The 13,186-nt window shown below is 49.5% G+C and overlaps 1 protein-coding gene across 1 annotated transcript in view; it reads left to right on the forward strand.

Moving 5' to 3' along the window:
* Positions 1–12,985, forward strand: part of EHMT1 (euchromatic histone-lysine N-methyltransferase 1) — a 63,196-nt gene extending 50,211 nt beyond the window's left edge. Inside the window, exons 19-26 of the mRNA XM_009994313.1 lie at positions 309–476; positions 861–1,005; positions 1,905–1,982; positions 3,126–3,241; positions 5,594–5,680; positions 10,364–10,442; positions 11,662–11,837; positions 12,723–12,985. Coding sequence (XP_009992615.1) covers positions 309–476; positions 861–1,005; positions 1,905–1,982; positions 3,126–3,241; positions 5,594–5,680; positions 10,364–10,442; positions 11,662–11,837; positions 12,723–12,906 — 1,033 coding nt within the window. The 3' untranslated portion in view covers positions 12,907–12,985. The remainder of the gene's footprint in view (positions 1–308; positions 477–860; positions 1,006–1,904; positions 1,983–3,125; positions 3,242–5,593; positions 5,681–10,363; positions 10,443–11,661; positions 11,838–12,722) is intronic.
* Positions 12,986–13,186: the final 201 nt, after the last annotated feature.

Genomic DNA, 13,186 nt, shown 5'->3' on the forward strand with positions numbered 1-13,186 from the left:
TATCAGAGAGAGTTTCAAGCCTGTCTGAAGTTAGGCTGGTACCAGCAAAGTGTTAGTCATGCATGAAGCAGGGCAAGGTTTTGCCCAGAGCTCTCGTGGGTGCCCCAAGCTCCAGTCTGTGGCTTCTGCCAGCGCCTTCAAGTAGAAGGATTCACTGAACCATGCTTAATAAAGAAAACCCAGGTGATTATTCACTACTACAGATTCTTTCTCATCCATTAAGGGCTGGCTAGAGGATGTGATTCAGCTCATTTTCACCTTGCGTGGTTTCTCTTGGGGGATGCTTATCCTCTCTTGCTGTTTTGCAGTCTCTTTCTTTCCCGTGGCTCGGATGTCACTTTAAAGAACAAGGAGGGTGAGACTCCACTCCAGTGCTCCAGCCTTAACTCTCCAGTCTGGGTGGCCCTACAGATGAACAAGACTCTCAAAGAATCATCTACTGAAAAGCCTGTGCAGATAGATAAGGTTGTGAACAGGTGAGAAGTCAGCTGGCTTTGCTTGTGGGTCATGAGACAGAGCCTTTGTGTGGGGGAGGCTGAGGCCTGCTTTGAGAAAGGACCTCTCAGTAAGGGCATACTTAGCTTTTTAAACCAGTGTCAAGGTCAGTTTGAGCTTAGCAAGAATTAAGCACATGCTGAGTCAGTTGGTGGTTTGTAAATTCATCCTCCAAGTGGAAATACTCACAAGCAGAAAGAACAATCTGTAAGGCAGGGTGCAAAAAGATGAACTGTGTTCCAGTGTGTTTTTCTTTCAGGCTTTGAATGCTCAGTGATCAAAGACAGTAATTCTGCCCCATTTGAGTGGCCCTCTTGTTTGGAGGAATTTTTCTTCTGTGACCATTCTCTTTCTCCCACTGACAGAGACATTGCCCGGGGTTACGAGCGGATCCCCATTCCCTGCATCAATTCAGTGGACAATGAGCCTTGTCCCAGCAACTACAAATACGTTTCACAGAACTGTGTCACCTCCCCCATGGACATTGACAGAAACATCACTCATCTACAGGTGTGTGTCCACCTGTTTTATCCTGTCACCACGTCTGTGTTCAGGGATGTTGCACCTCAGCACCGGGGTTTGCATTCAAAATGGGAGTGTCTGGTCCTAGTATTGCTGTCAAATTCCAGCTCTTACTCTTGGAGATGGGATTCTGCTTTCCAAGACAGAGCCTAACCTCTGTGTTCAGCTGGGTGCTGTAGCATCAGCCATCTGGCACTGGCTGGTGTGGCTCTGTTTGTCCTTTTCCTGTGTTCTGTAGCTGGAGAGTTAGGGAGTTGTTGGGAGACCTTCCTCCTGCTGGCTTCAGCATCCAGGACAAGGTTTTCATTGAGATACTGGGAGCCCTCAAAGGGCTGGGTTGTCAAGGCAGAGATGGGAAGTGTAGGGTGAGCCCTCTCTGGGTGCAGCTCTCAGGTGGCTGAAGTGAATTTCCAGTATCCAAGCCCTGTTTTGCAGCAGCTGGTGGTGGGACCATGTTGGCTTAGGGAGCTCTGGGGAAGCCACCAGCTGGAGCAACCCTGTGGGAAGAGGCAAAGCAGCAGGGGAGGACTGAGGCATCATGGTGCATCATCTCCCAGCTCTGGTCCCTCCTTGGAGCTTTCCTTGGCCCCGAGTACAGCTCAGAGGGCATGGAGGGAGGTTAGTCACACAGGGGGACATGCTTGCATGAGAGCTGAAGGTGGCTCAGGGTGGGATCCTTTCCTGCAAGCTGGAATCCCTTGATATTCATTGTGCACAGAGGTAAAAAATGGGGTAAAAAAGCCACTGACCTGATGAGGATGGTTTATCTTTCTGACTAAAGAGCTGCAGCAAGAGAAGCTTTGTGGTTTCTTCTCAGACCCAGCCACAGAAGTTGCTCTACCAGGTCTGTGTGAACAGTGGAGTTAACCCCTTGTCTTCTCTTCCAGTATTGTGTGTGTATAGATGACTGCTCCTCCAGCAACTGCATGTGTGGCCAGCTCAGCATGCGCTGCTGGTATGATAAGGTGAGGACACCAAACCTCTCTTGGGCCAGACCAGGGGCTGTGAGCTGAACTTTGCACAGTCTGGGGTTTATAGCAGCACCTTAAGAGCAGATCCTTGCACAGCTCCTCTACTTTTTGTCTTAAAAAGCCTAAAGTTGCAGGCTCAGCTTTGAGATGTAGGTGATAACAACAAAAGTGTGACCTCAGGGCAGCTTTTTTAGTGTTAATGTCATACCAACTGAGCCATTAATTATACCCCTGTGATGGAGAGTGTTTAATAATCCATGTGTGAAATCAGCTTCCATTTCAGAGCAACACAGAAGATGCTCTGTATGGTATGTAAACAAGGGGAGGGTGACAGAGGGGTTTGTTGCCTGTTTTTATTGATTGGGATCCTTCTGGGTGAAGGCAAAGTAAAGATGTTTTAACTGCAACATTGCCAGAAGCCTGGTTTGTTTTGGGTAAGTAGCTTCAATCCTCCAGGGAGGTTTTGAGGTTAATATTTGGACAGGTTCTGCTAAGATCTGTGAATCTCTGCAAGTTTCTCCCAGAGGGAATACTGGCATCTCTCTTTGCTTTGGAGCTGTTTTATTTAGACGTTAATAAGTGATTACAACTTTCCAGCCTTTAAAGCCAAATTAGTTACGTATGATGATCTGCATCTGCTGCTTCCTTAATCCTATATGGTTGGTAAATAATTGAATTTAGCTTTTTTGGGAGTTATCTGGGAAGATAATGTGCTTTACAGAACTTGGGTGTATTGGCCTTGTAATCTGGAAGTTTAGGCTTTATTCCAGAGACGGACTAAGCATCTGCTTCTCCCATCCAGCACCACAAAGTGATGATAATGATGATGCACTCTGCTTTTTTGCACAGCACTGTAAGATTCTTTTTTTTTGGTGGTGCATAGGGTGCTGCCAGGCAGCAAAAATCCAGACAGTGTCTTGCTGTTTGTCAGCTATTGCTGATGGTGGGGGCGGAGGAAAAGCACCACGGCGCTTGGGGTCTGCCTCTGGTTTTGGGGAGGTCAGGGCACACCTCCTCCACCTTGGGGATCTCTGGGCTGTTCTTACAGTCAGGAGTTCCTGCTCTTGGCCTGCCTCTGGTTTGGAGGGGGCACAGGAGCAGACAACTAACCCAACCTTGAATGCCTCTCCTCCTCAGGACGGCCGCCTCCTGCCCGAGTTCAACATGGCTGAGCCACCACTGATCTTTGAGTGCAACCACGCCTGTTCCTGCTGGAGAACCTGTAGGAACCGGGTGGTGCAGAATGGACTCAGGTGAGAAGGAGGATCCAAACACAGCTTATCTTGGCGAGGCCAACAGAAAACCTGGGCTTCTTGGCTCTTCCACTTTCAGCTCACTCATAAACCCACCAAACCCAGATGAGACGGAAGCTGGGGCAGGTGTCACCGTGCAGTGGTGGGATGCAAGTGGGTTCCTGTGTGCTGCTGGTGGGAATGAAGCAGCAGCAGGTGGATGAGCTCAATTCATATTTGCACCCTGCCCGTGATGTGGGAACTGTGGCATCCTTTCACCAGCCTGACCATAAAACACAAATGGTTTGTGGGTTTGCATGAACAGCCTAGATATAACTTCTTGTGTGTAGATCTGTGAAGAAAGCAGCAGCAACAGGAACTGCAAAGCTTTAATTGAGAAGATCTTGTAGGTTAGAAATAATAGGGCAGCATGTCCAGGCTTGGCTGCTTAAAATTTCCAAATTACTGGTGTCACCCCCCCTGAATGGGATACCTGTTGGTCTCAGTGCTGCACATGAGGCTGTAAAGTGCCAAACTGAAAATGTTTTGGTTTGGACGTCAGCTGTGGAGAAGTTTGCCACTGCACTGAATGTATTTTGGTGCCAAACTGAAAATGTTTTGGTTTGGACCTCTGCTGTGGAGAAGTTTGCCACTGCACTGAATGTTTATCAGGACAAACTTCGAAGGAATCCCACTGGAGAACAAAAACACTTTAGCTAATGTTTTGTAGCACTGACAGTGTTGTTTTTTTGCAAGCTCTGTAGTTTCAATGACACTTTGCAACTTTAAAAATAAGTAAGGAACAGGCTGGATGCGTCTCAACAGAACTTTACCCATCTCTGGTTTTCCCTGCCAAGCTGCAGAGCTCCACTGTCTGTGTGGGTGTTTATTTAGGAGCTGTACAGTTAGAGCTCTTGCTTTTGCAGTTTTTGCCTTGCTCAGGTGTTTTTCTGAAAGGTGGGAAGGGTTGGAAAGCCAACGATAAGCCTGGGAGAGCAGCTTTTTTTGGGAAGCTGGTGCTAAGGTTGGGTGCTTGGCAGGGCTGTGCTGGAGGTCCCTGGGGAGGCAGTGGAGAAACCTCCTGTGTCTGGGTTGCAGCATGACACTTGGGTTGCTTTTGCTACATTTTCAGTGGTTCCTGTATCAGATTTGCCCCAGATCAGCTCTGCTCTGCACACATTTCCATCTGGCAGGCTGACCCAGCTTGGTTGGGGAGCTGAGGTGGGATCCGTGGTCCCACTCCTGCCAGTGTTGGCCCCAACAGCAAAGCCTGAACCAGAACTTGGGTTCTGCTCTGGTGTGGTGGACCAGGCAGAGCATGGGGGAGCTTCCTCAGGCCTGTGCTACAGTGTTATAAGTGGGTGAACCTGAGTTGTGTTTTGCCCTGGTGAAGGCTGCAGGAGCTGTGAGCAAATACAAGAAAATGCACAGCCCCCAATTTGAGCTGACAGTGCCAGGAGGGAATGGGTGGGGAGAAGAGAAGTACTGGGAGAAGCAACAGGGTGAAGTTAAGGTGAGCATTAGATTTCTCTTTATTCCAATAACAGCATTGCTGAGAGTGGGTTTTGGTTCCCCTGGGGACAGAGCAAGCCTTCCCTAGCCCTGCAGACTGTTCATCCTGCACTTAACTCAACTCCTGGCTGAGCAGGAGGCAGAATGACTTACAGGATTCTTTCTCTGCCCATAAACTCCATCAGTAAAATTCCACAGAGCAGCTCTTACACCAAGAAGTTTCATGTTGCAGCTTTTCTTCCTTGTCTTTCAGCCAAGGCAGCTGGATATGATGGAGTTGCTAAATTGCACCGGCCTCAGCAGAGGGTGAAGGGGTCAGAGCACTTAGCTCAAGGTGTTCTTAATCCACCATGAGGTCCCTGCCCTCCCCTCAGTAGCCCTCCCTGCAGAGCTACACTGCCTGCAGTTCCCTTCCACCTTCCCCTGAGTGGTGGGTGTGTGCATGGAAAGGGAGAGAAGTGCTGGGATTCTGGTGTCCTACGTGTAAATCACCCACGGTGTCATCACACAGAGCATCCCATCCCCTGCCCTCCTCCCCAGCCTTCAGCATGTCCTGACCCTCAGTATGCACCTCACAGAGTGCTGCTGGGCAGGCAGAAAGGGTTGATGAGCATCCATCCCTTGTCCCCAGGCAGCCCCCAGCCAAGCACCTGCCCACATGCTTGGGGCAGCAGTGGGAGTGGAGTGAAGCCGCTGTGGTGCCAGGGTGAGAACTGGGCGGGGGGGGATCAAACACTGAAAGTTTCTGCTGATAAACTCATGATTCTATGGAAAGTTGCTGGGTTTGTGCTGATCTCTCTAAACGTTTCTTGCCTTGCTGTGGAGTGCTGCCATGAACCTGCCTTCATTTCCTCTTTCCAGGACTCGATTGCAGCTTTATCGGACGCAGAAGATGGGCTGGGGCGTGAGGACAATGCAGGACATTCCACTGGGAACCTTTGTGTGCGAGTAAGTCATTCAGCTCTCATTAGCTTCCATGGATGCATTTCTTCCCCAGGGCTGGCATGGTTTGCTCCTCTTCAAGGATTGGTTTTCATGCAAATCAAATTGGCATCGAGCAGAGCTGCCCTCAGAGGTTTCCTGACTCCATTTCCTGCTCTGTTTGTCCTTTTCCTCCTCGTGTGGAGCTTTCTCCACCCTTCTCTGTCTTGCTGGGGTCTGTGCTCAGCTCTCTTACCCCTCTGAGACACAGGTGATTGGGGGGGGAAAAATGCATTTGAGTTGTGCTGTGAATATGCTCAACTCATGTGTTCATTGTGCATATGGGACACTTCAGGCCAAGCCAATTTGGGACAACTTTTTAATCCTAGATTTTTTTTTCTATTTCAATAATGACTTCTCAGGAGGTTTTCCAGTGTCACTAAAGCTCTGGCTTTAGTCTGATTCAGCAGAACAGTAAAGCATTTGGTGTTAAGCACATGTTTCAGCCCTGATTCAGTGGAGTGCTTAAGAACAAAAGTGTTCTTTATGTAAAATGAAAAAAAATTGCTCTCCAACCCCAGAGTTTTTAGGCTTCAAAGTGGTACATACACTTCATTAAGTATTTTGGAAAGTGTTTTCTTTGTTTCCATAATACAGTGAGTTAAGACTTTCTAAGTATGTCTAGACTCATACCCTTCATGGAAATAGGTGCTGGGGTTTCTAGAGCTAGTGGGTGGTGTTTTATAGAACTGGGTTGGGAGATTAGGAAAGATTTTTACAGACTTAAAAGAAAATAAGGAAAAGAATCTGCAGTGAATTGGCCAAGTATTCCTTCCATGTTAGGAGCTGCCAGATGATGGTTTTTTGGAGCTAAAGCTGACAACTCTGCTGTTTGTGGGATGTGTCTCAAGTCTGTCTTCAGGTGGGGTTCTTGGAAGGTCCCTGTGTCCTGGTTCAGCACCCAGAGGGGGACCAGAGCCTGTGCATAAACTGTTCCCAAATTAAAAAGGCACTGACTTGGCCAAATCCTACTGGAATGCTAACATGGAAGGGGAATAAGCAGTGATGAGCAGGCAGTGCTGTGATTAAGGGTGTGATGTGGAGCACATCAGATGGGTGCAGATACCACAACCCGGCTTAACTCTTCCCTCCAGTCCTGCCAGGAGCTGCTGACACTGTTTCAGTGGGAGACACTTTCTTACTCATTATCTAAATGAGCTGCATACTAAAAAGCTGAGCTATTTGTTGTCTTGCCCATGTACATCCCTGCTTGTCTCCATCACTCTCACAGGTTATTTACTCACCAACTCCAGTCCTTCTCCCCAAGCCACTGCACTGATGTCCCTCCTCTGATACTTTATCAAGCCTCTAGACTTGTTTTTTCCTTTTTCTCATCTCTGGCAAAGAATCCCCAGTGCTGGTGGTGCTCAGGGGCTGATTCCTTACAGCAGCTCCTGGGATCAGCTCTTGTGGAAGAGCATTTTGCTTTAAACATCTGGATTAGAGTCCCAGTTGCTTTGTAGGGAGGTTATTGCACTGCTTTGGAAGGATGATAATTTTATTGGTGGAAGGATGAATTTTATTCCATAACTCTTCACATTCCTTGCTCACACAAGGGGCTAATCTGGACTAGTTCTGGCAACTTTCATTTTGCAAAACTGTGCTGCTCCTGCCTGTTCCTGTGAGTAAATACCTTTCTTACACACACACTGCTTTTAGCCCACTCTGTACTTCAGAGACCTTTCAACTTTTCTCTCTAATCACTCCAAAAAGTGATTCCCCTTTCAACCTGCAGACTGTCCCTCTGGCAGCTGCTGCAGGGAGCACTGAGCAGCACTCAGGGCAGTTTGGCAGCTGGAGGGAGGCTGAGCCAGCACAGTGGACAGTCAGCCCTTCAGCCTCCTCTCCAGGGCTCCCAGATCCTTCAGCTGCTCCAGATCCTCCTGCTATCAGCCTCTGGTACCTTCAGCACTATCCTGGAGGCAGCAGCTTAGTGAGGGGAGGGATGCACCAGTGTCACCCTCCCTGCCCTGCTGGGCTCCCATGGAGTTTTTAGGCTCTTTCACTTTCAGATACTCAGGAGTATGGTTGTGTGCAAGTTTCTCCCTGGCCTTCAAGTAGGTTGATGTTCAAAAGTTGCTGTTTCCCCTGTGCTGATATTCCTGTGGGTTGATTGGAGTCAGCTCTGTTTGTGCCTGGTTGTCAGACAGTGCAGCTGCTTGTTCTGGAAAGGGCACAGCTGGTTAAGGGCTTTCTCTGAGAGTACCAGAGCCCTGGGACAGGCTGCCCAGGGAGGTTGTGGAGTCTGCAACCCTGGAGATACTCAAAACCTGCCTGGTTATGTTCCTGTGGGATCTGCTCTAGGGGATCCTGCTCAAGCAGGGGTTTGGACCAGATGATCTCCAGAGGTCCCTTCCAGTCCCAACCGTTCTGTGATTCTACTGGAGAGGCTTTGAATGAGCAGGATGCAGAAACCAGAGGTTTGTGAGGATCTGCTCTGGTCCTTTCCATGCACATCTGTTATGTGGTTTCCAAATACTTAATTTCTGTACAAAAGTGTGATGCTTTAATAAGATACATCTACATTTAACCAGGTATTTTAGCCACATCTTCAGCCAGAGAAGCCCTAGGTGTCCTGTCTCCCAATTTCTTGTTACTCTTGATTTTTTCATGGAGCATTCCCTGATCTTGCAGGGATGAGTGGCAGTGCAAAGCTCTGAGCTGCAGGTACCTGCCATCAGCCTGCTGAAGATCTGCCTGGAAATAAAGATGCTGGCTTGACTCAGAGTTTTTAAAAGAAGGGGCTGATGCTCCTGCTCTTTTTTGGGTAGGGAGATCTACCTTTTGGTTAGGAGAATATATGTTTTGCATGTGCTTCCATAACTTTGGACCTGGGAAGTCAGGGAACCATTTGTATTGATAAGCAGTCCTGGAAAGGAAACGAGTTACAGGAATAGTCTTTAAAGGATGTCAAAGCAACCATTTTTAATTAGGTTGTGGTTTTTGTTTGCCTGAGTTGGGAAGCTGGAGGGGCTGTCCCTGAGTAGCCTCCCTCCCCATGCAGTGTTGTTCAGCTGCTGTGCCTGCTGTGCTACCTCAAGGTCTGTCCCTCTCTGGCCATTCTCTCCTTGTTGCTTTAGGTCAGGAATGAGTGTGGGATTTCCAGTGATGCTGCAGCCTTCTGAGAGCACTTAATACCCAGATGTGATGGGGGCAGACAGGAGGGTCCCCTGTGGCAGCCTCCTTCTGTGCCAGAGCCACTTGGCCACATGGCTCCCACTTGGGAACTGCAGCCAAACCATCCCTTGTCTCAGAGTGTGTGGATCCCTCTCCAGGTTAATGGTTTGTGCCTCTTCTCTCCCCCAGCCCATGGGTTAAATGCATGGGGAGGTGGATCAGTTGGTTACTGCTTCGGAAGGACCTTGAGAGCTGCAGAGCAATGAATGCTGCTGCAGTGCCTGCTGCTCATGGACCTCTCTGCTGATGCTGCAAAGAACAGTTATTCATACTTTTTTTTAATGAGGAGTCACATGGAAAAGACAGAGGGGTCATGGGTACAAGTTAGTCCTGGGGAGATCCCAGTGCACTCCCAAGGAAAACTTTTCACCATGAGACCAGTTAGACATTGGAATGGTCTTCCAAGGGAAGTGGTGGATTCCCCCACATTGGACAGTTTTGATACTCAGCTCCACAGGTGCTGGAACATCTCATATCAACTATATTATGACCTCAAATGGTTGGACCAGGTGATCCTTGAGGTCCCTTCCAACCTGGCACCCTGAGATTCTGTGAATCCTTTGCTGATAACTAATTAGGGTTGTGTTAAAAGCTGGGAAGACTCACATACCAGAATCACACTGTTGCTTCTCTCTTGTACCCTCCCCTGGCTCAGTGCCTCTCATGTCTCTCTCTTTGGTTGCAGGCAGGGCAGGGCAGGAAGTGTTGAACTGTGATAGTCCAAAACCACTTAAGATGGAGATGGGGAGACAAGTGTGGGAACTCCCACAGCAGGGGGGTTTGCATCAAACCCAGCATCAGTCTGGGATGTGAGGAGTGATGTGTGTGCTTAGTCCTTCTCAGCAGGGCAGGCCAAGCAGCACGTGCTTCACCTTGCATGGAGGGCCTGCAGGTTGTCACCTGCCTGGCACCAGGTTTCACAGCAGGGTGGTTGTTGGTCAGATCAGGTGTTTTCTGGTCTGAAAGAGATGGAGAAAGAAACCTAGATCCTTCCAGGGATCCTGGTAGGTTAGGTTAGACCTAAGAGTATTAAACCAAAAGTTTTCAATTGGTCAAAATACCCTAGAAAACAGAGGAAGGACAAGACACAAATGTTCTGCTGTGGGATGTGATCAGCACAAGCCTTGCAGTGCTGCACACGAGAGCCAAGGTGTGAGCCTGACCATGAACAGAAGGGGAATTGGATTGATGTGCTGATCTTGGCCAACAAAGAGATTTGCAAAAGGAAACGTAGCCCTCAGGAAAAGCAGATTTTGTTGGAAGTAAGCCTCCATTTTTGATATTAAAAGTGTTGCCTTGAAAAGGGTGAGTTTTGGAGCCAGGTTTTTGCTGCTGTCAGCTGGCAAAGCCGAGTTGGCCCGGGTGGCTCCAAGATGACCTGCATGACCAAGGCCCTTCCCTCTTCCCAGAAGGAGGTGTCCCGAGCTGGGACTACATGAGTGTCTTATTCCTCCCTTTCCTGCTTGTCCACAGGTATGTTGGTGAGCTGATATCCGACTCCGAGGCAGACGTCCGGGAAGACGACTCCTACCTCTTTGACCTTGACAACAAGGTACTGTGTCTGAAGGTGTCTGAGACAGAGCCAAGGTCTTGCCTCTCCAGAGGAGCAAAGAGAATATTTGCCTCCCATCTTGATGTACAGCACGACCTGAAAGCCTGCAAAGGGGAGGACTGCATCCTTGTGGTGTTTTAGTCAAAATAGAGAATGGTTGAGGTGAGGCTTGGGGCTTGTTGAGCTGGAGGCAGAGCCCAGCAGCACTGGGCCACCAAGGTATGTGCTGCCCACACCAGTTTCCATGCAAAGGAAGTTCTTCTGTCAAAGCTTTTTGGGTATCCTGAGTTCAGTTGTTCATGTTTGGATACTCAGGTGTGTGTGTGCAGGGCTGGGTTGATTGGCAGCTCTGGCAGTTGCTCATAAAAAGATGAACTGAAAGACTGAAAAAATCCCCAACAGCCTTCACTTAAAAGTGAGAGGGTGATGGGAATGAAAATGGAAATCAGAGCCAGTAACAACTCTCTGTGTAGTGTGGGACCATGTGAGGTGATGCCTCTCCCAGTGGCTGGGACATCTTCCCTGGGTTCCTGGGGTGGTGTGATCTGGCACAGCTCGTTCATTAATGATTGCAAGGTGCTTGCCCAAAAGGGACTTGGAGCACCACTAATGGATCCTTTTGCTTTTTGCCTCTTTGCAGCTGAAATTAGCTTCTGTAATTAAAGTCTCTGCTTTGCAGAGTCATTCTCTGCTGGAATAAAAAAAAAAGTAAAGTAAAAGCCCTGAGGGGGGTTCTTTTATTTTCAGGGATAACAAAAATATTACTGTTCCCTGGGCTGTCTGGAAAGGGAATTTCTGTGTTCTCACTTTCAGTTTTATCTGCAAAACCCTGTGTTGTCTGGAGGCTCTGGCTTTGTGTTTCCTGGCTGTCATGCTCAGGGGATGTCATGCTTCTACCCCAGAGGTGTTTGCACCCAACATCAATCCCAGGGTGCCAAACTGGTGCTTTCACAGAGCAGGGCTGGGCAGAGCTGGGTGCCAGGCAGCCCCAGGGGCCTTCCCAAAGCTCTTTGGACTCATGGGCTCCAAGTGCTGTGCAGAAAACTGTATTTTCAGGGTCCTGTTGATCACAAGAATGGGTGTGTTTGGATCCTTTCCAACCCGCAGTGGGCGGGTCTGGTGGTTCATCTTGGAGCGGGGTAGTTGGGTTGTTGATTTAACCAAGTTCTGATCCTGAACCCAACCTCACCTGACCAGAGCCTCCCTGTCTCTCCTCCAGGAGGGGGAGGCGTACTGCATAGATGCCCGTTTCTATGGCAACATCAGCCGCTTCATCAACCACCTCTGTGAGCCAAACCTCATCCCCGTGCGCGTCTTCATGTCGCATCAGGACCTGCGCTTCCCCAGGATCGCCTTCTTCAGCACCAGGCAGATAGAGGCTGGAGAGGAGATCGGGTAGGTGATGTCCCCAGGGCCTGGGGAAGGAGGGAGTGCAGAGGGGAGGATGTGTTGGAGGTTCAGGCCCTTGGCACAGGCTGCCCCAGGGCGGTGGTGGAGTCACCATCCCTGGGGATGTGGCACTTCAGGACATGGCTTACTGAGTCACAGGACCATGGAATGTGTGGGGTGGGAAGGGACCTGTAAAGGTCATCCAGTCCAGCCCCCCTGCAGTGCACAGGAGAACTCTTTATAACTAGGTCAGGTTGCTCAGAGCCCCATCAAGCCTGACCTTGAATGTCTCCAGGGATGGGGCCTCCACCACCTCTCTGGCCAACCTGTTCCAGTGCTTCACCACCCTCATGGTGAAGAACCTCTTCCTAATACCCATCTCCATCTCCCCTGTTCTACTTAAGGCCGTTACCTCTTGTCCTGTCACTACAAGCCCTTGTCAAAAGTCCCTCCCCAGATTTCCTGTAGTCCCTTTGGGTACTGAATGGTGCTCTAAGGTCTCCCAACTGCACACTCCAACTCTCCCAGCCTGTCTCCAGAGCAGAGCTGCTCCAGCCCTCGGATCAGTTTTGTGGCCCTTCTCTGAACTTGTTCCAGGAGGCCTATGCTTAGAGACCTTTTCCAACCTGAACGATTCTATGAAAAGCTCTGCTGCTCCTGAGCTGCCTCACTCCGTCCATTTGCTCTCCAAACTGTGTCCTCAGGCTCCCCTGAGCAAGACATTGAGTCCCAAGGACCCAGCCAGGATGGGTGGCAGGGTCACACGCTCCGTCCCCGGAGCTTCACCAAACCCCAAACAGCGGCAGCACCAACAACTCCCCCCACGCGCGGGGCCTTTTCCTGCCGCCGCTTTGCAGTGACCCCCTTTTCTGTGTCTCTCTCTCTTAACAGCTTTGACTATGGTGACAGGTTCTGGGACATCAAAGGCAAATTCTTCAGCTGTCAGTGTGGTTCACCCAAGTGCAAACACTCGAGCTCCGCGCTGGCGCAGCGGCAGGCGAGCACCTCGGCCCAGGACACGCAGGAGAACGGGCTCCCTGACACCAGCTCTGCCACAGCCACCAGCCACTTTTGAGGCTCAGCTCCCCAGAGACTTGACTCCTTTCAACCCCCAATAGATTCACATACTGTCTGAATTTCCATTGAAAGAGAGGGAGAGAGGAAAAGAAAACCCGACAAAAAAAAAAAAAAAAAGACAAAAAAAAGACCCACAAAAAAAAACCAAACCCACCCAACCCTACCCCCCAAAAAAAGAAAACCCACAACAAAACAAACCAACCAACCCTCTGAAGGAAAGCCACGGGGTTGTGACGCTTAGGGCTGTGCCACCAACTGTTACTTGAGGAATAAATTCA

Source organism: Chaetura pelagica, unplaced genomic scaffold (genome assembly GCF_000747805.2).
Source record: "Chaetura pelagica isolate M959 unplaced genomic scaffold, ChaPel_1.0 scaffold132, whole genome shotgun sequence".
Lineage (NCBI taxonomy): Eukaryota > Metazoa > Chordata > Aves > Apodiformes > Apodidae > Chaetura > Chaetura pelagica.